Consider the following 27,487-nt stretch of genomic DNA (forward strand, 5'->3'; position numbering starts at 1 on the left):
AGCCGCCCAGCAGCCGGGGTTCCAGCACCCCCCAGTGGATTCCGGAAGCGGTAACATTAAATGACAATTAACAACGTTAATTGATGTTAATGTTAGCTGGAGGATGTGTGCTCCCGCGTTTCCCTTTTCGCCGTGTGTAGGCAGCTACCTGCGCTGGTGGCGCTGCGAGTCGCTGTGGCCGCTTAGATCAAAGCAGCCGCCGGCACTCACGCGCCTGCGTTTTGTTCTCGGCACTGTTTCTGTGCCCGCGTTGTGTTCTGCATTTCTGGCCAATGTTCTTTGCATTTCTTGTTCGTGTGCGCGCGAGTGATTTGTTCTTTACCACCCGCCACACCCTGCTGTTTGTGCTGTTGTTATTTCGCGTTGCTCAATAAAGGAGCCTTCGGTTGCGCAGGGCACTGGTCGCTCTCTTGCGCCGACCCCCGGTCGGCCGGCTTCTCGCTGACCCAGGGTCACCGCACACAGCCGATCACGAGAGTACCAGCCGCCCAGCAGCCGGGGTTCCAGCACCCCCCAGTGGATTCCGGAAGCGGTAACATTAATTACAAAGGAAAAGTTATGTTTACGGATTCTGTGATTTTAAATTTGCAAATCTCCAAAGGAAGGAATCACGGACAAATCACATTACGTTTAAAATAAATACTTCAGTTGACCGGTGTTGTTAGCAAATGTGGAAGTCATCGAAGTGTTGATAACTGTCACTCCGAACGGATGTTGCATTGGACAAATCGTGGTCATCGACAAACTACCCAACCCGATTCCCCGCAAAACCAGTCACATAGTCCAAGAATTTTCTATAAGTATCGATGCAGTTTTTGGATGCACCGGTGCGGAAGACAAAACCCGTTGATTCCGATGTGCCGGGGTCCACATTCGATACGGTCAAGCTCCCCCGTGTACACTCTACTTTAATGGGTTCGTAGAACGATGCTCGTTTCTGTCGGGACACATCGGTTTTCGCCACAATCCACGAATGCAGATCGTGCAGTATCACGCGGCAATTGAGGGTGTTGTCACCGTCAAACACGGTCGTCACCGCGTCCGCCAGATCCAGATCCGGTTCCGGGAGGTTGATTCGTCCAAGACGGCAGGTGATGTTCAACGGATTAGCCAGATAAGACGGGATTACCGCTGGAGCAGTCGTACTAGTGGTGGGCGGCCGAAAAGTGGTGGTATTCGCTACAGCGGCCGTCACGGTTGGTCGAAAGGTCGTTGTATTCCAAGCCCATGTCAGCGTGGTTGACTGGTTTCTGCACTGTCGCCCGGTTGCCGGGTTGGGGTCTGGTGTAGAAACAACAGTTTCGGACGGACAATTCACACGATCCGTCGTTCCGTCCGTATCACAAGTAAAATTATTGCTCACGTATCCCGAAAACGCACGGCATTCTGTATTGTGTGAGCCGGTCGTATCTAGAATAAAAACCCCCAAAAGCATTTCACAATCACTGGCTTTTGTCGGCTGTAATAACACAAACGCTTGTGTTCATTTACCTTCCACGATAACGAAATCGATGAGCGCGTCATGGTAATTTTTATTAATGATTAACCACATGGAATACAGGTTTTCTACAAAAATTGTTGGTAATTGTTGGCGGGTGATGTGCTGCGAATGTAGTCTAATCTGATGGATGGTTGTTTGGCGTACCAAATCACGTGCCACCGATTGGGGGTTTGAGTTTGTGGGGTAACTGCCGGTTAAAAACTTTTTAGGGATGTTATATCCATCAGATGTGTCGTAAATTGGAGAATGTCGTTTGTTGGCACGCCAAATTTTCTACAAATATTCAGTAAACGGAAATGCACCGTATTGCCTCAGTAATACGGTACCGTATTACGTACCGTATTGCCTCAGTTAGTGACCCTCTCCGATGTAGAAGTCCTCCCCGAAATACCAGCGCCATGCTTTACCGTTACGAACTTATGGTGACCCACCCCAAAATATATAAACGGCTTGTAAAATGTGGTAAAACCAAATTGACACCCCAGAAAATACCACTGATACAATGCAAAAGTGCAAGATGCACGAAATTTCTATCAGTTTCGTAGAATATACCGGTAAGTGTAAACGATGTTTCTTCGGTTCGATGCACTGCTAAGAACAGGAATGCCAAAAACAAAATTAAGGTCTCATTTTTCTCTCCGTAAAATAATAACCAGTGCAACGATGTCTTCTTGGTTGCATCAACTTCCATGCACCTGTAAAATCTCCGTAAAATAATAACCAGTGCAACGATGCCTTCTTGGTTGCATCAACTTCCATGCACCTGTAAAATCTCCGTAAAATAATAACCAGTGCAACGATGCCTTCTTGGTTGCATCAACTTCCATTTTACAGAGATTAAATAATACCTAAATTCTTGTTCTTAGCATTTGGAAGATCCAATAAAACTTGTAAAACGCTCGTTTTAAGCCTGGGTAATTAACAAAAACCATAAAAAAGGATTTCATCCAAACCCCTTACGAAAAAATTCGTAGTAATATCGAGTCACTTACTGATAAAATACGCTGTATCACTAACTGATAAAATACTTGTACTCTGTATGTATATGTCGAATTGTCTCTTAATTCGCTTAACTTAATTACTTGGTTTCATATTTCGGTCACCTGTCACCGACGAAACCGGGCGCGCTACATGAATAAATGCTGACAGATCAACATAATTACTATTCTAATGTGATTTTTATTTGCTCATCATTAAAGTCAGTTTTTGTGGAACTTTATTAATGAGTATTTCAGAAATTTATGAGCAAGCTTATACATGATCAGAAATCATTCCTGCGAATTTCCTTCTGTTAGGAAATTTTGACACCTGGTGAGTGGTGAGCGCAATATGAAACCAAAGGGGCGAAATATGAGACAAATTTATTTTACGGACAAAGACATATATAGTCATTTGACGGACTACGAACAACTAAACCTCCTATAAAATAAGCGAATCTTTTCGAGTGATCACTGATCCAGTACCGGATATTTAAATAAATCGCAAACCGCTCTTCCTGGCGTCCGCAGTTGGGAGCCAGCGTGATATTGAAGGAGCACCTTCCGGGCGGCAGCCTACCGATATAGTAATACTGGAATGTACCGGCTCTCCCGGTTTCAGGATAAGGACACTATTGTCACTCGATCATTGCACGAATATCTCAAATCGAAATCTGCAGTTCAAAGAAAGAAAGCTCATGTAGCCAGATCCTGCTGCATGGAGCAGGAAATTCCAGTTCCACTTTACCGACTTCAGTTTACCCAATCGAGGCTCGTAAAACTTGAACCACTGTTAACAAATTTTAATTACGCCAAACCACCAAGTCTAGGTAGGACAGATTATCGAGATGGACGGCTACGTAATTATCGGCTCATTATTTGCTAAACTCTCTTGAATTACTGATCTACTATACCTGCCCGCTCTTGCTTACACTGATAATGCTGGGCCGTTGAACTTATGGTTAAACAGAGAAATCCCAGTCCAAAGGCCCGAAGAAAGACTCTTCCATAATCCATGGTTTCCGCACACGTTTGTAGCGTAGTAATGTAATGTGGTAGACTGCACAAATCAACAGAGCTGAAATCATTTTAATATTCACTTTTTATCTCTCGGTAGCTACTGTCATGCAGAATTGTCTATGCTGCAAATCTGTGGTTGGTTTGTAATTCGCACTAGATAGCGTATCAGCGTTGTGTTTTGTGCATTTCTAAAATAGCAGTGTACATCCTTACAGCAGCTATCAGTACAATTATGCAAACAAGTTTATCTTTTTTGTTGTTGAGTGCGATTATTATAATAGAAATGATGCACACGTTGTTCTATGACAAATCTATGTTGCAATACTGCCGCGATTTCCCTAAAACGATGATAACCGAAACACATACATTGTCCGCAAGTCTGTTGCCTGTGGCATTTGAAAGGATAAAGTTGCACACGCATCACCCGAAATTTTGACTGCTGTTTGCACGAGGCTTATTCGGCATGAAACCGGAAAATTTCGCCTGAGACACCACCTTTAGCCAAGTACTGAATGTAGGCTGTAGCACAATCACGTGGGAACCCAGTGAGCGGCCTCTCGGCACTGCCGAGTGGAACTCTCGCCTCGATAAGAATAATAACGTTGATTTATCCACGTATACGTAAAAGACAATGAGCTGTACTGGGTTCTCATAACTAAAAATTCGGCTTTTTGATTTGCGCGTCGCTCCGCGGTTTTGATCACAGATTCACAATGGCAAGTAAATATCGTAGGAATCTCTAGAGTCCAGAAGAATGATTGATTCTGTGCTCTGTATGTGCAATCGTCGAAGCAATGTGACTGCCGGTTTTGGAAACATACTCGAAGTAATCTCATTTGTTCATGGACCGCGACATCAATATCGGGTTCTACACGAAAAGCACACTTGAGCGCTTTCCAGTGGTACTCGAGGCATCATCCTCAGCTGCACTCAGGTTGAACGCGCAAAATTGCGAATACCAAATAAGAAAAATATCACAGGCTTTTCTGGCAGGAAAATCTCTGCAAGGTAGCGGTTTACTTTTACGGTGTCCGAGGTGTTGGTGTTGGCGGTATTGCAGACGTAGCATGTTCCACGGATCCCACGGCTTCCGCATATGACGGTGGCAAATCCGTGAAAGGCGGAGAGGGAGCAAAAGGTGCATCGTGGGTCCCAGAAACCGGCTGACTAGTGTTAGCGTTTCTGGGAGTCGTCGTCGTAAAAGAATGAAGGGGTGTGCGTCGTCCGCGTGAGCGGACAAGGTAAATAATGCCAGCGAGAATGGTGAAAAATACGACTATAGCGACCCCCACAGATATTCCACTAATTGCCCCGGAGTTCAGGCCAGTGGCGCTACTGCCTACAAAACACAACCATTGAAACATAGTAATCCTGTCTTACAATTAAGTTTTATTTGAAGTGACCGTGGGTACAATTTCAAACTATGCAACGCTGGCGCACAGAAGACGTTATTAGAAAGACGTTATTAGAAAACAGCTGATTACCTGCACGCTGCCGAAAAGTGCAATTAAACATAACTATAATTTATTATTTCGTTGCGTACCCTGGTTCAGGTTGTTATTCCTGTCGTTAAAGATACTCGTAGTTGCTTCACGTAAACACTGTGTCCCCCGAGCCGGATTGTTCCCATCCACACTGGCCGCATAAGTTAGCGGACAGTTGACACGATCATTTATCCCATCATTATCACAGATAAAGTTATCGTTGACATAGCCTTGCAGCGCTCCGCAGAAGGTATTACGAGAATGAGACGTGTCTGGCGAAGCAAAATAAAATATCAGAAAAAAACAAAGTTAAGGAATGCACCGAAAAGGAGCAATGCAGACGTTATACCTTCCACAATAACAAAGTCGACGATGACCTCGTGCACAGAAGAGGAATACGACGCTCTGCGCATATACTCAAAGGTGACGGAAGGCTGTTTAACGTATGCGGTCAGTGCCTGAGCGACAGACGAAGGATTGCGATATTGAGGCATGCTGTCTGCCAGCTGCATAACCAGGCCGCGGAATCCATTCCAGTTTTCATATATACGCAAGGCATCTGGATAGGGGAGATTAAATTTTCTGTAAAAGGTAGAGAAGAGCGTCATCAGCGGAAAGCAGATGCAAAATCAGCGTCGTTTTTGCCTTGATTCCTACACGAACACGCACATACCTTACGTTGAAATAAAATGCAAAAGACATTTGCGGCTTTCCGCAGCTGGAATCCAGTGTAAGAGTAAACCAGCAGGATTCTCTCGAGAGGACCGGGATGTTCTGATAGCGGATTGTACCGGCTCGGCCACTGATGAGGTATGGACAGTCTAGCACCACACTTTGATTGCATCTTGTCTCCATATCGGAATCTGTACAGATAATCCAAGTCAAAGTTTATCTCGCCGGTGACTAAACTCATCTCTTTCATTCTTTTACCTGACGGCGCTGACTACGCAAGCGCAGCTAATACAATAAAAGTACTAATTTGAACCTTTCAAAATAGAATTGTATTACGAGTTGCTAATTAGTAAGAGCAGTTAATTTGTGTGGAAATATCCGCACTTTTTTAGTCGTAACGTTATTGGGATACTTTGAGTACAGATAGATACGAATTAAAGTGCATTATAGAACGCATGCCATGCAAGATTAAATGGCAAAACCAATGAAATGAAATGGCAGAACCGAAACGTGCCATACACAAAAGTTTCGTAGCTTATTAATAAAGGTTTTTCATTTGGTATTGCGTAAATGCTCCAGTTAAGATAGATAAACCTTACCACCTACATAGATTGTAATAAAACGCCGTAGTAGTTCTTAAGACACAGAACATCCCGAGTGAACAAGCCAGAACAAGTCCACTTCTGATTCCCATGGCTACGGTAAATGCCAGCGATAGGATAATGTAAAAACAAATTACACAGAATTTCGTTTAATGGGTCCGCAGATTCAGATCTGTAGCGCTAATTAGACGCACGCGCAGCTCAGCCGATATCCACGAGCAAGAAAGTTCAGGCAGCGGTACAAATTTCCGTGCACGCGTTTTTTGCGATCACAACCACACCACGGCACAAACTTGCCTCGGGGAACACGGTTGTGCGTTACCGGTAATTTGGTCCTTTAGTCAGCGTTTAGCCGGTAAAAAAAGCTAGCTGCTGAAGCTGAGTGAAGCTCGCATAACAAACATTAATCATTTTAACGTAAAAGTTGTAATATTTTCGTGGAAGCAGTTCTATAGATGCGGGAGCAGTTGACTGCGTTCGTATACGTCACAGGTAAGCAGCCATAAATGCGTGTAAAACAGAATCCTTTTTTGGGGGATTTACTTCAACGCGGAAATATTATGCGGGTGTTACAGGTAAGTTGGAAAAAATTCTAATAAACCGTAAATATAGTTTGTCATGCCGGTGGCATTTGAAGTTTATTGACCTGGGGGATTGGTACCAAAAATCTCACGTAAAAGTAATTATTAAGTTATAAATCCGCTTCGCAGCCTTTGTAGACAGTTCTTTGGCTGGTTCTGGCTAACATTTTAAGTGCAGACAATCCCAGCGCAATTACAATTATTCACTTTCTAAGTTTATAGGTTTTTGTTGGTTCGCCTCGGCGCAGTTACGTCCGATCTGCCATACGCATCCGGAGGGAACTGACGTGTACTGGCGTCCCTTAGTACACATCGGTACTACTTTACTACTTCTACCCCTACAACTAAGGCTTAGGCTTTACTACATCTTCTACGCGAGTCCTGACCCCGAGTCTCTACTTCGACTTCTCAGAAATCCCCAGCAGAGAACTTTGACCGCGACTTGCCATTTCGACGTGACCGCGCTTCGATGACGTAGCTCAACCTATTGTTCTAGTGTATTAGTTGACCTGATGTTCTCATTAGTCCACGTGTAGTGATGCAGCGGTGTGATTAGTCCACGTGTCCTCAGATGTCTCTTATTGGTTAGATTCTAAATCCCTATTGTTCTCAGACCCGTACCTGCGCGTACGAAGAGCCAGCACTTGCGGTGCCCAGGGCTATATAAGGCGCTCGTCGCCCACACAAATGTCAAGAGTTGTAATCCCAACAAAAGTAGAGTCTTGTTACTCGATCTGATTAACTTCAGGCTTTTGCTCTGGTCTTCTCTTTCCAAGTGAGGCTGTTCAAACTGACCTCTGGGTGACCTTTCACCTATTGTCAGGGGTCATTCCTCTACTTCGTCGACGTGCATTATCATCTTCGGATAGTCTCGTGACGTAACAGGTTACCCACTTGATCCCACTTGTTCGCCTTGACCTTTTCGGTCCATTCGATCTTCATGCCCTGTAGCGCCAGGTTGATGGATTTGTCATGCTCATACGCTTCGGCTACCATCTAGCGTCGGACAGGTAACATATAACTTCACGCATCCCTTGTGTTTCCTTTCGTGTCTTCTCTTTCAGCAGGCTTCGAGTTCCAGATCCTCTTCTTCATCCTTGCATATCATCTCATACTTGTACATCAACATCCTTAACCTTTCGCTCCATGAAATACATAAGAAGTTGAGATTAAGAGTCGCTCTATTCCCCCGACAGGTCGTGGTTTGGGAAGAGCATATTTCCACCGCACACGGCTTTACATTTACATTCTCTATTGCACGACATGGCGCCCACCGTGGTTCAAACTTTCCCGATGGAGCAGAAAGTTTAATTTAATTTGATAATACAATTAAATTGATGGTGCAGGATGGTTGGTGGTCAACTCGAGAGAGCCCACAATTAAGAAAGTCCGTTAGGAGCCACTAGTGTGGTGCAGGAGGTCTGCGTTCCAGTACTGACCTAGGGTAACCGAGTCCCCCGGTTTGATTGATGTATAGATTGATTCGCACTTAGCGATATATATTTTGGGTGACAATACGGACTGAGAACAGTATAGGCACTTGAAAACTGTTCGTGTATGCGGCACTTTACGTGTCTATGATTAAAAAAGCACCGTAAGACCATTCGAGGTCAAAATTTCCTTTTATTTTATTTTCTTTTCTGAACCGGGCAAGCCAGAACGACTACGTGAATTTGAACGGCAGAACCAGCAGAATCAGCTGATTGGAAATTGTAAGTCAAACGTGCGAATATTCGCAACCTATTTTAGCCGTTCTTTAATATTGAATCTTCGTAAAAATGTTGAATTTTGGTAAATATGGCGTATCCGAGTTAGCGGAGTAGCCATCGTACTACGATTTTTGAAAATTTTCGGTAATCAACAGAGCAGATATAGCTGTCTCTTGTTGTGAAACGCAGTGTCACTGTTAACTGGAAATCAGTCACAGTGTTGTAACTAGCGGTTAAATATAATTCGCAGTTGAAACCTTAAAGGTCAGCTGTAAATACGAGTTGTTTACACATGCTTGAGTGCGTGTTGTAGCAACGAGATAAATACGAGTTGTTTACGCATGCTTGAGTGCGTGCTGTAACAACGAGATTTTCGGACGTGTTGTTTCGGTACCGCGGAGGTTGGTATTGAGTCAGCCTCGTCCTAACGAAACGGTGTTGTCAGGAGTCACAGCTTTGAGTAGCGTACGTGTATTTCTGTCAAGAGCCGTGGGTCATACGAGTTGGTTGATTCATCAATCAACGGGAACAGTGTAACTTTCACTTTCTGAATCCAGTTCTTAATTGGTAAGGTTAGTCGCGGTTGCATTGCAAACAAAATGTCAGAATCAGCAGAATTAACTGTGAAACGAGATGGCTTTTGGCCATTGAGAAAAGTTGAATCAGATAGATTGCAGTCGAAAGCTGTTGAAAGCGGGTTTGACACTCGTTTTCAGTTTCCGAAGAAAGTTCCCCTTGGCTTAATGTATAGGGCAGTAGGGTTAGAACCTCCGGAGAAAAAGAGCGCGTACTGCAGTCAACAATGGGTTGACTGGGAGGACAAAAATTCAACGTTGGTAAGAGCTCCGAGTTACTATAGCACTTGGTTCTCGCACGAACGGTCTATCCCGTCAGCTTATTTGAATATGTCAGAAGCAGAGTTTAAAGCAGCGAAAGAATGGGCGACCTTGAATGTCACTGCGTACGAGGCAGAAGTTCAGCAAAGAAAGGAGTCAGGTACTGGTTAGAAATCTCGGGATACCATAGTTATGTCAGATGGGCAGTTAAATGCCTCGGTAATTATTGAAAATTCTGGGAATGCGGTAAGTGAGTCGTTCTTGGACTTGGAAGATAGTTCGGCTTCGAGTGCACAGAAAAATGGCATGACTCTGTCTAGTATGCAGTTGATGTCAAGTCAGTCAGTTGGTACGGTTAATCCTGGGAAACAGGTAACTCCGTCAGTGGTAAATCCAGATCAAGTGGTGGATCCGAGGAGATCGATGATGTCGCAACTGGTAAATCCACATTCAGTAGGGCAGTCGGTAAATGTGCGGAATGCAGAAGTAGTTGGAAATGCGGTTGAAAATTTGAATTCAGTAGCGGTAGGGAATTTCGTGACTCCGTCCAATATGGCGAGAGAACGTAGTGCAGCGGCTCAAGTAAGCGATGAACGCGTGATCGCTATGAGCAATGATCAGAATAATAATACGGTTAGCAGTAATTTCCTTGGTAATATTACGATGAGAGAAGGAACTCCTTTTTTTGAAAATTCAGATGATGAAAATAATACGGCGTTTAATTGTGAAAAGTCATTGTTGGATGAAGAAATTCCTTTCGATGAAAATGTGAATAACCTTTCGCATCCTCTTCAGTCAGATTTGCGGCATTTCATTTTTGAAAATGATTTTGATCCTTTAAATCAGGAATTTGCGCAAGAAGTAAGTGAGGTTGACGCTAAGTTGAAAGCTTCAAAATCGGAGCAAGAGGCATTAGCAGTCACTCGTGATTCATTGGGTACTATGATTCGGTGTACGAAAAATTATGTTGCATTGTGTCTTAGGCAACTGCAAAATAGCGATGAGATTAATCGGTTGAATGAAATTTTGTCTAAAGATGATAAATTGAAAAATAAATTACACGGTGATATTTCGGCTCTAAGGCAGCAATTAACGGCAGTTCAGGCAAGTAATGCAGAACATGAGAAAAATGTTCGTGCACTTTCGAGTAAGTGTCAGGTGAATGAAAAACGTATTCGCGATCTTGAGGAGGAAGATTCTCAGTCGTCGAAATTAATTTTGGAAAATCAGGAGCTTAGTGCTCAGTTGCGGTCAGTAAATGAACATTTGCAGAAAGTTAAGGCAGAAGCGTCAAAATCGCTTGGTTCGAGTAATTTGCAGGCTTTAGCTGTTTTCAAAGAAAATGAGAAGAAATTGCTTTTGGAAATTGAGCAGTAAAAAGTTAATTGTAACTTGGAACGTAATGCGAAATTAGTCGCGGAAAAAGATTTGAAATCAGCTCTGAGCAGAGAACGCAAACTTAATGCAACGCTTGAAGAGAAAGAGAAATTAATTCATTCAGTTGGTGTTAGAATTGACGGTAAAGATTCCGAAATTCTTGATTTAATGCAGCGTATGGAAAAATTGCGAGTTGAAGCAGAAGAATTGAAAGGTAATCAGATTTCGCATGTAAGAGAGTGGAATTTTGAACCTGAAGTTCGTGTAGGTACGGGTAATGTGGCTTTTAATCAGCCACCGGCTTATAGTAATATTGCACAGATGTCAGGTCAGTCTCAGGGTTTTGTACCGAGCGGTAACGTGAATAATTATGCTAGCGGAAGTAGTCAGTTTCACGCAGGAAATTTAGGCGGTAGCAGCAGCAATCAAGTTTGCGGGGGTGAAAGCTCTCTCCGAGTTCCCTCAGTTTCGCGTAATGACAGTGGTCAGTTAAACGAACCGAGATCAGATCAGCCTCGTTCGGCAGCGTCTCGTGTTAGGCATCAGTCGCAAGATAGGCGGCATACGCAGGCGGTTAACGTAGGGCATGTTCCCTTGATTAATGTTGAAATACCGGTAAATGGCGGTATTGATGATGACGGTAATGTCGACATGGAAGACGTGAATGCAGCGCCGGTTGGTGGTTTGGCTGCACAGCAGAATGCGAATCCAGATTGGCTTGGTGTGATTAAAATCATGGCGGAGGCGATGAAAAATGCAAACTCCAGCAAGCCGAGTAATGTGATGAAATTACAACCGTATGAAGGTAAGCGGAAGTCAGGTTCGATTGAACATTGGCTCACGCAAGTTGATCAGTGTCGATTGTCGAATGGATGGAGTGACAACGATACGTGCAGGCAAGTTGTCGGTGCATTGGAAGGTAACGCAGTATTATGGTTCCAAGGTTTACTTCGCGATAAACCAAATCGCGATTGGGAAAATTTTTATAAGAAAGAAATTCTTGAACATTTTAATATTGCGACGTCTCCGGCAGATATACGTAGGGAAATGACGGCAAGAATTTTTCGAGACGAAGATACAGTCGATAATTATGCGGATAGTTTTATTAAGTGGTTTAATGACTTAGAATTAGGCGATATTGAGAAAACTAGCATTTTGCTTGAAGGCTTGAAAAGTAATAAGCCAGATTGGTACAGGCATTTGTTTATCATGAATATTACTGATCCGTATGAATTGATTAAGCATATGAGAGAGTTGGAAAAACTTCAGAATATTCTCGGTGGTGAGAAAAAGTCTCCTGAAACTCAGCGTGTAAGTGCAGGCGGTAACAATGGTTTCAGCGGATTTAGCGGCACTTTTAGAGGTGGCCGTAATAACTATGGAAGCCGCGGTAATTATTCAGCGAGAGGTAATTCCTTCCGTGGTCAGTATTCAGGGCGTGGTAATTATGCACGTCAGTATGGTAATTTTGGAAACAGTAACGGCGGTAACTGGAGTGGTCAGCCTGTTCAGATGGTTCCACCAGTTTATCAGAATCCGGTAGTTTTGCAGCAACCAGTGTATGCTCCAGTACAGATGTCGAATCCAGTTCAGATGTCGAATCCAGTGCAGATGTCAGATCAGCAGTCTTTCGTTCAGATAGCGCAACAGCCAGGTAGTATGGCGATGGCTCCGGTAACTAGCGGTCAGCCAGTTCAAAATTATCAGCCTTTGCAGAATAATCAGAATATGATGAATTCACAGAATTTTCAGAATCAGGGTAATTTTAGGCAAAGTGCGCCTATGAATAATTTTCGCGGACAGAATAATTTTAGACCGAGATTTCAGAACGGTAATAATTTTAATCGCAGCGGTTTTAATGGAAATAATGGTAATGGAAATTTTCGTCCTCGGTTTAACGGTAATAATAATTTCGGTAACGGTGGTAGTAATTTCGGAAATAATGGCGGAAATTTTTCGAATGATATTCGAAATGATCAGCAGCAGAATAATGGTCAGTTTAATGAGAGTCAAATTCAGAGAGACAAGTGGAGATTGTCGAATGGTAGAGAAATTTGCTATAAGTGTCATGATTTGCATGCAGCGTCAGCATGTCAGCGACCCTTAGCGTATCCTCGTCTGATTGAACCGACCATAGAAATGTTGCGACGTTATGGTGCGCAGGTAAATGTGATTGAATTTGAGTACGTATGGCAGAAGAAACCAGCGCAGTGTAATACGACGGAAGTTATCGATTTGTCGAAGTATCCAGCGTCAGAATTGGTAATTCATAAGCCGACGTTAGACGCGCAGGCGTGGTATTGCACGATTGACGTGAATTACAAACAGGTTAAGGTCATGATCGATACAGGTTCGAGTATTTCGATAATTCCCTTTCGGTTAGCGAAGAAGCTAGATTTGCATATTTTTCAATGTCCGAGTCATGTTAAGGGTATGTTGGTTAATACGGCGTATAATGGTCAGCACGCAGTTGAACCTTTGTCGACTTTAATTACTATTCATGAATTTGATACGGCATTTGAGCACACGTGTTTGGTAAGCACAAATTGTGATCGCGATCATATTATTTTGGGAATGGACTTTTTCGTCACGAAGCCTTTTATTTTGGACTTCAGCTCTATGACTTGGCGTATGATTCGTCAGAATTCGTTAGCAAAACTTCATGAGAATGCGTTAAGGAAGACTTGCGATATGGATGAGATTGTCAGAGAGCATAATTTCGTTGAGTTAGCTCCAGTGCATGCGTATTATGGTAAGTCGATCCCGGCTTTAATGCAAGCGAATATGTTGGGTTTTGCCCCGTATGCGGAATTTCTTCCGTATAAGACAGCGCATAATGTGTACATCGGTGCACCAGTCGATATTTGTCAGATGGAGATGGATTACGCGGTGAGAAAATGGCCGAGAGTTTCAGATTCGATTTGTTACGCAGACGTAGATAAGTCGGAATCTCAGTTGAGTAATAATCGGCAAGCAGGTGGCGGTAAGCAAGTTTGCGGGGGTGTATCTCAGTCCACCGCCCAGCAGAGAGAAATTACGGATAATTCGACGATAAAACGTAGTGTAAGGGATTCAGAATTAGCGGATGTTCGTAAGCGATATGATAAATTACTTGGTCATGTTGATGAACCGGTAATTGTGAATAACCAGAATTCTCGCGGACAAAATAATGGCAGAATTTTTGAGGAAGAAGTTTTCAGCGTTACGAACTCAGGTGAACAGCAAGTCTGCGGGGGTGTGTCTCAGCAAGTTTGCGGAGGTATTCTTTCCCAGCCGATAGCAGTATTAAGCAAGTTTGCGGGGGTGAAAATAAGCGTGAGAACGTACGCGGTAATTTTGAGAATGTGCGTAGTTGTGCGGTCCCACCCGCTCAAACCCTTCAGAATAATTCTCAGAATAAGAGTATTGTGCAGCGACGTACTTTTCCTGATTCGAATATGGTTAAGCGTAATCAGCATTTTATGGAGAGAGGTATTAATCAGCCAGCGGTTAGTAGTGATAAAGCGGTTAATAATGGTAAATCTTTGACGATTGCGGGTAAGAAATTGAACGTAGTTCCAGTGGAACAGAATAACGGTAAGAGAGTGCCTGTTAAAAGTGCACAGTATAAAGTTGATTCGGATTGGAAACGTTGGATGATTCCGAGACTTGATCCGGAAACGCGTGAGATGAAACCGAGTCTTGCGGATTTCAATAAGGTCACGTTTTGGCGAGCACAGCAGAGAGCGCAGGGTGACGCTAAGTGTTGGTATCATTTGCATTTAAATCCTCAGAAGGCAGATACGAATTTCATTAAGGAGGAGATTAATTGGTTTACGATTTACGATGGAGTTTTGTGTCACAAGAATGAGGCGCGAGGTGCTAAACCACGTATTTTTGTACCGTATCATTGGCGTGTTAAATTGATTTTAGCAGTACATGCGGCGGTTAAGCACGAGAAAATTTTGAAAAATACTACGACTTATCGTCTTTTGGTTGAAAAATTTTATTGGCCGAATATGCTAGTTGAAATTGATCATGTCGAGTCTAATTGTAAGTTCTGTTATCCTGAGCATCGGGATACACGTCCTCCGAGACATCCAGATCCGGCAAGTAATGAGTACTTGCAGTCAGATATGTCGAAAGATGAAGTGGCAACTTGGGTTGATCCAAAATATACGAATAAATTCGCGGTGTTGCAAGGAGAAACTGGAGATTTTGTCAATGGAAAATTTGTACCGGCTGAAGGCAGTTATGATGTTGATCTTGGTAAGGCACCAGTCTCAGCTGAAGACCAGCGTGCTATGGCGAGAGCTATTTCTCGAGTGGATTTTGACGGTCCTATTCAGGTAAATAGACCAGGAGTAATACGTGATCCGTTACCGAATAGTTTTACGGATACGATCCAGCGGTATAGAGTAGATGCGGCGTATAAGAAGAGTGATAAGCCGACGAAGGCTAAGAAAAACGGTAAGAAAGTGACATTTTCAGGAATAGCACCGGCAGATGATGATGAGTGGTCAGTTCCACCTGTTCAGTCGAATGTTAAGCAAAACGTTAGACAGTCGAATGTTGAGAAGAAAAATCTTCGGAATGGGTCTGTTCCTCGGAATGAGTCTGCTTTTCGGAATGAGCCTATCTTTGAGTTGAACAAAGAAGTACCTGTCGTGAGCAATGAAACGGCACGTCTCGTGAATGAAGCAGCAACGAAGCAGAATAAACCGGCAGTTGATTTTTGCACTATGGAAGTTTTTCCTCAATTTGCGGTTGAAATTAAACCTCGGTCTAAAGGAGTGATTCGTGCACGTATAAATAAGTCTGAATCTGAAATTGCTGAATTGGTGAAAAATGGTTTGGTTGAGCAAAACTTTGAGTATGAAGGTAAACGGTTTGGCAATTTGCTTCTATTTGACGGTGTGATTGATGTTAATGAAAACGGGTGTCTGCGTATTCCTGTGATGAATCTGTCGGATAAAACTGTGCAAATTGGCAGTAATCTATTTCTGGGTGAATTAGATCCTATTGACGAAATTTATGCGGTTGGTTCGGATAAATTCAACGATAATTTTCATGATGCAGTTTGTACTATTGCCAAAAATTGCGAGTGTTGGGCGAAAAAACTCGTTAATAGGAAAGTAGGTGTCGATAATATTGACCGAGATACGGAGGAAATGGTCAGTAAACTCGAATCTAAGCATTTGGTGTCGGATTCTACTTTTGGAACTCCAGCGGTTATTGTTCAGAGGAGTAACGGGTCAGTTAGTCTAACTGACGATTGGCGGAAATTATCGCATGGAATAAAAGATTTACCGAGGCGAGAGTGTCAGGTAGCCACTATGGAAACAAAGAAGGTCGTTAGTACTGAAGCAGTGAAGGTTAGTAGTGTTCCCGAAATTTAGACCAGCACGCAGCAAGTCGATATTAGTATTGAAGGCATGTTCGAGAGTGTGCCTGAATCAGAACTAAATATAGTAGTCCTGGGAAGACAAAAGGTCGTGGAAACTGTGCCGATCCCGGCAGTACAGGCAGCTAAAGAAGTTGTTTCAGTACCGGTATTTCAGAGTCAGAAATCAGTAGAAGTCAATACAGCAACTATGAAGCGTTTAGCAGATTTTAGTAAATTAGGGTTAGTACCTCAATATCCGATCGAAATTCAGCCGAGAAATAAGGGAGTTATACGTGCTCGTATTAATAAATTCGGAAGTGAATTAGCAGAATTAATTAAAGGCGGATTATTGGAGCAGAATTTCGAGTATGAAGGTAAAAATTGCGGTCTACTATTGTTTTGTGACGGTATTGTTAAGTTTGATGAAAATGGTTATTGCGGTATAATTGTTGTGAATAATTCGGACGAATCAGTAGATTTATCTGAAAATTTTTATTTGGGAAATGTTGTTCCTGTTGAAGAAATTTATTCAGAAGGCGAAAACTATTATGAAGATGATTTTCACGATGTTGTTTGTAAAAAGTTACAGGCATGTGAGTGTAACGCAGTTAATATTTTTAATGAAAGAAATGGTGCTAATAGTATTTGTATTAAAACGTCAAATGCTTTCTGCAATAATGGAAAGTCAGTTTGTATTGTTGGAGATAGTAAGGGAATACATAAAGTAGCGGATGACATTAGGAAATTAACTAATGAGGACTTTTATTGTTTCTTGCCGAAGCAACCAGTTGCAGTTAATGCCAGTCCTGAAATTATTTTTGATGGAGTAGTTAGTAGCGGTAGTCAAGTGCAGCATGTGCATGCTTGTACAGTTGAGAAGCCGGCGGTAGTACATAAGCAGGTTGAACCGGAAGTTAGTCCTGTAGCAGCACAACAGAAAGTAGTGGTAGAGTCTATAGTACCAGTAAATGTAACAGGTTATGTGGAAGTACCGGTAGAGTTGCGTGGTAAATACGTAACACCGCAAGAGGAATCTAAGAAAGCGGAAGCTCAGTGTATAGAAGTTGTTAAAAATGACGAATCTAAAGTGAAAAGCAAGCGGTCAGGGAAATCTAATAGTTTGCCTAAATGGACTAGACCGAAAACGAATGATGGTGACGAATGTTACTTTCCGTCTAATGCGGAATGGGACAGTAAAGCTTTTGGTTGGAACAACAACAGAGGTGTGTTGATATTCAGTCATGGCGCAATTTCTATAAAAATCCGAAGAATGTGGATTCTGAGGCAGTACGTGCGGAAATTAATTCACTGTTAGTGGAAAACAATGAACTTGTTCGTCATAAAACGCCAGGTAGTGAGCGGCATAATTCGCATATTTTTATCCCTTTCCAATGGCGTGAGAAGCTTATGTTAGCTACGAATAAACGGGTTAATTATGAGAAAGAATTCGGTCCAGATATGACAATATTCAAGTGTCTGTATGAAGTTAAAAAATATTATTGGCCTAATATGAGAGAAGAAATTGAAAAGTTTGAAAGCAAACTCCCTGGGCATATTTTTAAGCAAAAATGGGGTACGAGTTAAGGAAATCTGTACAATACAGTATAAGTGTTGTTAATTTTAGTAGACATGAAATGACGTAGTGAAGCGGTGTACGTAGGAGCTGCAATAAGCGCCTATAGTTGTATAATCAGTAGGCAGTGCTTTAAAATTGAGAAATTCGATGTAGAGTATAGCAGTGTGAAAATTTTTAGTATGGGAAAGCGCGGTTAATTGTAGCGCAATGGCTTAAGAGCACTTCCACAATGCTGTCAGCATTATGCTTAATTAAAGATTATTAGAGCTGTATGAAGTCAGAGCAATGGTGAATTTTGAAATAAATTTTTGTCGAATATTGTAGTGCATAGGCAAATACATAGGGACAGTTGGCTTGAGTTCGCTGAAAGTCCAGTCAATTTAAGAGACACAGCGGTTAATTGAAGTCTCATGCAGCATTTAAATGGAAACTTTAAATTTTTTCCTTTTTTACTTAGAAACATATGGTTCAATATACTTGTAACCAGAGGAAATTAGGTCGTATGAGTTATTATTGTTTTGCGGTATGTAGAAATTAGAATTCAGTGTTATGAGAAATTGTAGTTTAAAGGCTAACGAAGTACTGCATGTTGTTCAAAGCGCTCATCACACTAAATGTGTAACTACGAACGATGTTAGTCAGCAGCAGGCTGGCTGAGAGAGTTTCCTTTTACTGAAATTTCGTAGAATATTGGTCCAGTGTGGATGGTGATAGATGCAAAGTACGGACAAAGAATATCCTGGTTGTTTGCGTATGAATTTGCAAATTTAAACAAATTTTTAAAATTACGGCATTGTTTTTATGAAATCGTAGCAGCATAATTCGGTTGCAGTATGATTTTAAATAATAGGAGTAAATACGAAAGTCGGCGCTTCGGCGACTTCAAACTATATTTTTGCGAGTAAACGTAGTGAAGTGAGTGTTTAACAGATTCCCGTTGAACATAGAGTTGGCTTAACAAGAAAAACAATGGTTAATGAAAATTCAGGATTTGTCCTTCCTTTTTGTGAAATATCGAAATGAGGAATTATGTAGGATAGTTTTTCCATAAATAGCGGACATGCTATTTTGCAGTATGACTCTGATTTTGAGTGCAGATGTGATGAGCCGTAGTGTTATGGCTAAAACGCAGGAAATTCCATATATTGTTGTTTGAATCAGTCATTGATGCAAGTGTGGATCTAACCAGTACAAGGCGGTTAAAGAAATTTAAGTTTTTATGCACAAAATAGTTTTTGCACAAAAGATGTCGGTAAATTTTTGAATTAGTGAATAAAAAGGATAAATTTTTGAATTAGTGAATATTGCAACATGATTTCGAGTAAAGTTAAAAACAGTAGCCAATCGTAGCTCAGGGGTTGAAACCCAGACCGATATCCGTTTAAAGAACCAGATCAGTTAGTGTAATAGCGGATTTAGCCAACGCTAAGGTGGCTTGAAATTTAAGTTTTTGCGGATTTACGTAGTACTAAGGCTTGGAGAGCAGCAAGCCATCCACGGCACTAAGTCTTTAAAAGTACGCGTCAAAGTGCGCACGTTCAGATTAAAAGTGAAAATGTCAGAATTTAACTTTTTGATTTGGAGAATATGCTTTTACATAAGGAGATTTTGTTTTGGAGCGGAAAGCACCAAAAGAAGTGCGAAGGAATAGTTTTGGATGCGGTTATGAGAACCGTATATCGCGGCATGTACAATTTATTGGTAGTAAATATGAAATTTCGTAGAATACTGGCGTCATGGTTCAGTATCTGCTGGTCTCGAAACGGTACGCATTCTTCACTTTGAAATTCGAGCAAACGATTATTGAAATTTATTTTTATCGCGAGTTTGTAGAATTGCGGCAGAGCACGGAGTGGCCGTCTCAAGCCAATACAGTATGTGAAAATTGGTATTAGCAAATGTGGGAAAGTGTAGTGTAATGACAGCTGCAGTTCTTCTATCCTATTGTTGTCAATAAGCAGCTAGTAAAATAAAGGGAAAAAATTCGTATTTATTTTTCGAGATAATAATAAGAGAAGATTAAGTTTCTCGTAAAAAATGCAGATAAAGTAAGAAAATCGAAATACTTATGGAGTATGTGTATTTTTGACGAGTAACGGGTTGCGAGTCACGCAAAAGCAGTTTGATGACGTAATGTTCAGCACGTGCCAGATGAGCGGTCAGCAGTAGCGTGCTTTGTGGGTCGCGGAGTTTTGTGTTCAAACAGTGTAGTTTTGCGCGGTGTAGAGCTGGTCCATTAATTTTGATGGTGAATTATGAATCCCTCTCGTCTTGGAAGACTGGATATTTTAGCTCAGCACTTTGATAAGTTTAGTTCTGTGAAGTCTGTCGAAATGCCAGCTTTAATCAAACCTGATGCGGAAGGTTTGATTCGCAGCGATGCGAAGACGATCTTCGTCCGCCAGTACAATCATGAAAATGGCGAGAATAGTGTGTTTGTGACCACGGTCGAGGACGGACCGGAGGCGGAGAACTCGGAGTTTTGGGTGAAAGTTCACAGTCTGGTGGACGAACAGTTGCAGAAAACTGCGCAGCAAGAGAATGCGGGTCAGAATTGACCAGTGAAACGTATGGAGGAAGTGTGTGGAATTGTCTTTTCGGTATTTTGTTATTTGAGCTTTCGATGAAAGCTTGTCTAATTTTGAAATCTTTATTTTTGTGAGATTTACGGATTTAAAGCCTTAATTTTGTGATGTTACGCGATTGGGAGAACTCAATGGTGTAAGCGCAGTAAAATAGCGGATTGAATGCGATTTCGCCGTAATTGTTGGCAGAAATTACCTATTGTGTTGATCGGTTGTGAATTTATGGATTTTATCAGAGAATTTGTCCTTCTTCAGTTTTGAACACTTCCGAATTGAAAGTGTTCGGTATTTGTCAATAAACGTGACGTCGACGGTGTATTTCCGGTTGTTATACAGTATAACGTACTGAATGTATCCCAGTGGGGATAGTGCTGACAAAACTTGTAGAAAGAGTTGAAGTGTATGGAAATGCTCCGTAAAATGCAAATCAGTGTGATGAATAAATGTGCACACTTCCGAATCGTAAATTCTAAGTGTTTGGGAAGAAAAAGGACTTCCGAGCACTATTGTGTAGCATGACACAGCAAAATACAGAATCCTGTATTGTAGCGTAACGAAGAGTACTGTAGGGTGTAAATGTACTGTGAAGAACCCAGCAGTTGGGGATACATTTTGGAAACTCCAGACGGGTGTTTTCATCTGTCAGCTGTAAATTTAAGGTAGAGAACTTAATTCTCTATCATTTTAAACAAAAAGGAAGAAGAGATTGGTAGTGTTTAAGTGAGAAAGAATAGTTTTGCAGAAGTCAGTGGTGTAGCGAGCGTAGGCTCAATAAATCAGCTGTTTATCGATGGCGCAATTACAATGTTGTGGTTTTCGGACTTGTCAAATTTTGAATTTTAACACTCTTATCCTTTTGAGATTTTCATCGTGTCTTGAGCAGTTTGCCCTTTTGATTTTTTAATCCGGGCACCTCAGGAGTGCAATTGTATTGATTTTGATCATGGCAGCAGCTTTTCGTGCGGATAAGAGTGGACAGGAGTTGATTGTTCCTGTTACTCGTCGTATCAGACGCATTGAGCCAGTTGAGAGCTCTATTGCGGAGAATGTTGATGTTTTGCGAGCGGATGGCGAACCTGTTGATTCGCAGCGACCTGTGGCATGTCGCCCGTGTGATTTGAAACGACGACCTGATATTAGTGGTCTGGAGAGAGCGTTGGAAAAGCTCGATCTCAATGAGGAGAAGAAGGCAGCGAAGAAGCGAGAAGCAGTCACTGGAATTTCAGTGAAGTTTGGTGTGAAACGTTCGGGATTTACGGTATTTCGTCGAACCGAAGTCGCGATCGAGAATACGACCATGCATTTGAAAGGAGAAACAGCCCTGGTGAACGAGCTCGTGCGGAAACTAAACGAGCACAGATTGAAGATTCGTCGCGTTTGGCAGAATGGTCGGATTGTGCGGATTTTGGGTCCCACTTACACGGTTCCGTGGCGATGGTCGGCAAAGGTGAGGAATCGTCCGATGCAGCACTTTCGGTGGTATACGTTTCCTAAGGATCGTCAGTGAAACAGTTTTGTAACTGTAGTGGATTATGGTGTTTGTTTTTGGGAAGAAGCCTTCTGAGAGATGAGCATTTCGATGTGTACGGTATTGATTCCGGTATGATTGTCTCATTTTCTTAAATTTGTATAGTGATCTCTTTTGTTATGTGTGTCGACGCGGCTTTACTTTGAATAAATAGTCGGTGGAAATTGTACAGCGTGTTAATAAATTTGTGGTCAAACTATCGATGCGGTAGTAGGTAGAGCCAGTGTGCAAACACAGTTTCAGTAAATTGTCAGTTTAATGCAGTAAAATAAATCAAACTTATAGGAATTTCGTAGTGGCCGAGTGGTTAGCGAATGCCTCTGGGTGAATCACCGGTTAAAATTAGCAATTGAACGTTACGAGTTCGAGGCCAGTGTAGGATAATATTTTTGGGACTCATTTTTGCCGGAAGTGATAAATAAGGTAGTGGAGTCGAGTGAAATCTATTAGCATATAGGAAAATAAGAAATTATAGGAATTGGTAGATAGCGTGGTGGTTACGATCTTCAGTGAAGTCGAGCACTTAAAACCACAGTCACGGGTATCAATCCCAAACGATTAATTTTTGTAGTTTATTTTGTGAATTATCGATAGCTTAGTGCAAAGATCCATGGTGACGCCGTAACGGATTAATCTCTGTGTAACTGGGATCGAGTCTCTGGTGAAAATTTTTATTTTTAGTATTTATTCGGAAGTAGCAGTATGTTGCAGCACGTGAATGGAAATTACAAATTACATCAGAAATTGTAGTGTAGGGTTTCAGCAGACAATTCTACAAGGACCCGAAGTGAAAACAACAAAAAATAACAGACATAAAAACAGTTAGTAAATTTTAGAAAAAACTTCACTTTTTTGCAAAATTTGTATAGTATATGTATTTTCACTTATAGCAGTATGAATTTCTGCAATTTTTAGTAAAGCCTCATTAGCGTAGTGGTTGAAGCCACGGACAATATTACGTTCTGTTTGTTCGGAAGTTGATATCCTGTCGGCATACGGGTCTGATCCGGTTTGAAAATCTGGATAGCGCTTGTAGGCAACTTTTTATCCCTATTTTTAGTAAAATCTGTAGTGTCTTATGGGTAGTAACCATATAGCATCAGAAATGAGAAACCTTCAAAAGCAGTATTTGTTTCATGTGTTCTGGAGTTCGATGCTCAGCACAGTCATAGTTTTTGGTAATTTTTATGTGAATTTTAGTAGGATTTGTATTTGTAAATACACGGCAGTATTTATCGTTAATTATCAGCGGTTTTTGGAATTGTACTTTTAGTAACTTCGTAGTTGGCGCAGTGAGTGCGACCTTCGTGATATTTTCGCATTGCACACCAAGCGAAACCGGTATCAACTCTTCAAAATAATTTTTGGCGTGTATCATTTTTCGGTGGTTGTATCTTGCCATTATTAACTCACGGAAAAGCCAGAATGTTATTATTTAACAGAAATTATAGTAATTTATAGGGAATCAGTTTTTGTTTTGGCGGTGTATGCAAACTTCGGTTTTAGCGGTATGTAAATGTTGTAGAGCAGTGGCTCTATTGAACGAGCGCATCAGGAGTTACGCTGAGAAATCCTATGCAGAGCGGAAATTGTAGTAAAAATTCCTTTTTCTCTTATGGAGTAATTTTTGAGTATTTTGTAGTATTTTTGTGGAGAACAGTTTGTGTCAGAAAATCACAGAACATCAAAACTATAGTAGTACTGATGTTGGCGCCCCCCGGTGTCATCTCTCCACATCAGTTACTAGCTAATCTAATTATATTTTCGAATGAGTATGGCAGATTTTTGCTTTATTGACGGTGGAAGATGTGAACTTTAGTAATTACTATAGGCAAAAGTAGTAGTACAGTGGCTATAGGATAAATCTGTACAGCAGCACTATAATGTATGTCCAAGTGTAAAAATCTATGCAGCATGATTTGGAATTTCCTTTCTATCGGAAAACCAGTAGGAAATTATTTTTGGGATGAAAATGCGGATTTCAGAATTTATCAAAATTGTGTTGTAATTGAGTAGCGGTAGTTATGACGTTTGTGTCCTCCCGTATGGTCAGCAGGTTGAGTCAGTATGACGAATCCAGTAAGATAGTCAGTCTTGTGTGTTTTTGAGTGGTAGAATTTCTTCTGTGTTTTAGTCTGAGTTTGGGAGATTTTCAGTGGCAGATACTTGATTTGATAGCGGCGTTTGAATTATTGTTCTTATTTGTTGAGAATTTTGTATTATCATGTCGAAGCGTGGTGAAATTATTAAGCAGCACAGCGGTGCTCGAGCTTTGTTGTTCCCTGAGAATGCATTTGATGATCGCGTGAAAATGGCAGACAGTGTGAGAGAGCGTGTGATGGAAGATCTCTCTTCCAAGGTTCTCGATTGGCATGTGAAAGACGACTTGAAGAACGAACCTAATGCGGCGAAAGTGGTGGAGAAAGCGAATGTTGAGACTCCAGTGCAGTCTCGTGAAGTTCCGAAAGAAGCAGAGAAGACAATGACCAGTGGGTCTCAGCAGTCAGCTATGAGTAAGGAAGAAGCGGACAAGGAGTTCTTTCGCAAGTATTATCGTCCCTATAATCTTCCACAGCCGAGAGTTGATCCTCATTTTCCTCATGGTTGGTAGCGGTCATGTTTGTCCTTGTACGGAATGATTTTTCCTGGTATTTTGCGACTTATCGGTGATTATAGCTTTTATTCAGAGATTTTAGAGAGATTCCCTTATGTTTGGGGAGCAGTATTTCTCAGCATTTTTGATATTTCGTTGGTGGATTTAGCGGTGTCTTTGTTCAGTATTTAGTTGCGGATTTATTCAGAGGATTTATTAAAGCTTTATTTCGGGTCTCTTATTGTTTGTTGGCGGATTAAAGCGGTGATTTTGCAGTGATTTTGTTTGGTTGTCAGTATATAGCAGTGTGCTGTCATAATAACAACGGCAGTGGTTGTGTTGGCGCCCCCCTGGTACCAGCAAACCTCACCATTCACTCGCCGTCTGTAACACCAAAAATCCAGTAAACACAGGAGAAAAAAGTAGAATTATAGAATATGAGTAGTTATTATTGCACGACAATGGCGCGTAATCGTTTGTTCCTTGTAAATTTGGATGTAGGAAATGTGTATTGCAGCATGTAAAATCAGTAATATTGTAGTGTCGAAACTTGTAGTGTAGTGGCGTGAGATACTATCTCCATGCCTCGGTTTCGCCCTACCTTTAATAACGAATAATAGTGGAAACTTTGACTTTTGCAGTGAGTGTAGGTATTTTTACCTTTGCGAATTTCGTAGTAGTCGAGTGGTTATGAAGTGGCGCTACAGATCTGGACATTGTCATCGGTAGCAGTATAGCCATAGTTCGAAACCCGAGCAAGTTGTAATTTTTATATTTCTGAGTGTGTATTTTTGACGTAATTATGAATAGTGTGTAGTGTCTGAGTTGTTATGTGTTAAGGTGCACATCTTCGCGGAATTATGTTTTTGGAAATTCAAGAAGTATTGCAGTAAAATTTAGGATGGTATTTATAACAGTAATTTTTCAGTATTAGCGGTGTTGTAGTGTTGTCATTTTAGTAATTTGCGTAGTGGCGCAGGGTATATGCTTTACAGATCATAGTAATTTCTGTCAAATAGTAGGACAAGCAGGTTTCGAGTTCAACCCGTGCTAGCGGTAGAATTTTCTTTTTACATTCAGTCTTGAGCAAACGAATGACTTTTTATTTTTAGTAAATCGTAGGAATTGTTTTATGAATTATGAAATGAGCAGAAATCAGAGAATTTTTATGACAGAGTATATGGAGAATGGTTGTGGTAATATTTACCGGAATTGTTATAGTCAGTTATCCAGTAACAGTTTAGGGCGTAGTAATTTACGGCATTTATCGTGAAAATTCGTAGTAGTGCAGCGGGTCCATTGATTAGCATATGTTAAGCTAAGTCAGATTTTAAACGGCTTTACTTCCGTAGCACTTGTTCGATTCCCCTTAAGGGCGAACTTTTTGCAAAACTTTGGTTCTATTTTTGTGTTTCCGGTATTCAGTAATTATTCTTATTAGTATTTATGGCGAAACTATTTGTGAAATGTTGAATCTCGTGTTTGTGGTATTTATGCGGATAAGTTTTCCATACTTCGTATTACTCAGTGTATTATTAGCGGCTTTAGCAGTAGCAATATTGTCAGTAGTTTTACTTCGCATTTTTATTTGGATTTCGTAAAACACAGAAATTGTACTTCGTATTGAACATTGCGGCAGTATCAGAATACGCCAGAAAAATAAAATCAAAATAGAACTTTTCACCAGTGTTCATCGTAGTTGAACAGTATTCACTCGGTAATTTGTGCAGAATATACAGAATAAAATCGCAAAAGACGATCTGAATAAAATCGAACGTAAAGGTACAAGACGTAAAAGAAAAGATAAAAGAAATAAAATCAATACAGCAGACACGGTAAAAGACTTCGTAATTCAGTTCTTCTTGAAACGCTTGGCAGCAGGAGTTTTCAGATGCAGAGATCCATCAGGTTTGCGTGAGAAAACCATAGCAACTGATTTTGGCATACCTCCACGTGTTTCAGTTCCTGGTGCGTTAGGACGCTCAGCAATCACAGTAGTAGGATCGCGCAGCAGAGATAGTGTGTCCTCAGCAGTTTCAGTTTTCGGCAGTAGCGGAATAGGATTTGCGGCCAAGAGTCCACACAAAGGCATCGGTCCATGCATCGCAGCAGCATCGATTTTCATGGCAGTTTGACGCAGAATACTTTGTGCATCGGTTCCGAGATAGGGAATTCGTACTTCGATAGTGGTTCCTTCGCGAGCGCAGCGATCACAGCCACGATTATGCTCTTGAACCAGCATTCCTGTAATGATAGTAAATCAGTAGGGAAATTTATACAGAAATTGTAGTCGTAAAATTCAGTATAAATAGTCAGAAATTGCGGTTAAATTAGCGGAATCATATAGGAATTAATTTTGTAAATATTTAGGCGGAAATGAAAAGTATGCAGATTTGTTGTGGTAATTAGTAGGGAAATACTCGCAGTAAATTATAGGAAATTATGCAGTAATTATTTATGCGGAAATATAGAGATTTAGTAAGCGGTGAAATTAGCTGTGTTTGATCTTACCGACTCCTCGTGCTAATTCGTCCGACAGTCCTTGAGTTCGTCGATCTGTCATTTCGCGGTATACGATCGCACTCACGAACTTGTCTCCTCCGATAGACGTTAGACATCCAATTTCCAGTAAGAAGTTTCTTTCCTTGTGGTAGTACTTGATCCAGTTGTGCAGGCAGACAGTGTATGTTGTTCGGATGACGCGTTGAATTTCGAATTTCGTCATTGCGTATCCTCCTTCCTCCAGCACAGTCAGAATAGCATTTCGCAGTTGCAGTCGCGTGGTAATTTCTTCGTTGCGATCTCGCTGAATTCGTGACGATACTTCCAGGAAACAACGTCCTTCCTTCACTCTTTTGCGTAGAAACCCAGAAGTTACAGCAGTCTCGATGTACTTGTCGATGTTCAGCATGGTAAATTCATGGTGTGCGTTGTTCAATGTAGCCTTTAGATAATCAACATCCACGTAAAATCCAGAATCGGTGTGGTGTCCAATGATAGTTCGGACGGCGAACTGGAAAACCTCGTACAGTCGCATTCGTCGTGTGTAAAAACTCGTAGTGTCACGATCGAAAATTTGTT

General features: G+C 41.4%; 2 protein-coding genes across 5 annotated transcripts; both read right to left on the bottom strand.

Annotated features, from left to right (window-relative positions):
- Positions 1–569: 569 nt before the first annotated feature.
- Positions 570–3,571, bottom strand: LOC129596482 (uncharacterized). Of its 4 annotated transcripts, XM_055493780.1 has the most exons (5): positions 3,411–3,571; positions 1,840–2,264; positions 1,646–1,774; positions 1,492–1,566; positions 570–1,410 (listed from the first exon to the last, which is right to left on the bottom strand). In XM_055493780.1, the coding sequence occupies exons 4-5, from the start codon at positions 1,550–1,552 to the stop codon at positions 746–748; spliced, it is 726 nt and encodes a 241-aa protein (XP_055349755.1). In that variant the 5' UTR covers positions 1,553–1,566; positions 1,646–1,774; positions 1,840–2,264; positions 3,411–3,571; the 3' UTR covers positions 570–745. The 4 variants fall into 4 exon arrangements, with proteins under 4 accessions (XP_055349755.1, XP_055349756.1, XP_055349754.1 ...); XM_055493781.1 differs by lacking the exons at positions 1,646–1,774; positions 1,840–2,264; XM_055493779.1 differs by lacking the exons at positions 1,492–1,566; positions 1,646–1,774; positions 1,840–2,264.
- Positions 3,572–4,035: 464 nt separating this feature from the next.
- Positions 4,036–6,463, bottom strand: LOC129596531 (uncharacterized). The gene is made up of 5 exons (XM_055493842.1): positions 6,261–6,463; positions 5,656–5,845; positions 5,332–5,564; positions 5,042–5,254; positions 4,036–4,837 (listed from the first exon to the last, which is right to left on the bottom strand). The coding sequence occupies exons 1-5, from the start codon at positions 6,346–6,348 to the stop codon at positions 4,521–4,523; spliced, it is 1,041 nt and encodes a 346-aa protein (XP_055349817.1). The 5' UTR covers positions 6,349–6,463; the 3' UTR covers positions 4,036–4,520.
- Positions 6,464–27,487: the final 21,024 nt, after the last annotated feature.

The sequence above is a fragment of the Paramacrobiotus metropolitanus genome, unplaced genomic scaffold (genome assembly GCF_019649055.1).
Source record: "Paramacrobiotus metropolitanus isolate TYO unplaced genomic scaffold, Prichtersi_v1.0 Parri_scaffold0000091, whole genome shotgun sequence".
NCBI lineage: Eukaryota > Metazoa > Tardigrada > Eutardigrada > Parachela > Macrobiotidae > Paramacrobiotus > Paramacrobiotus metropolitanus.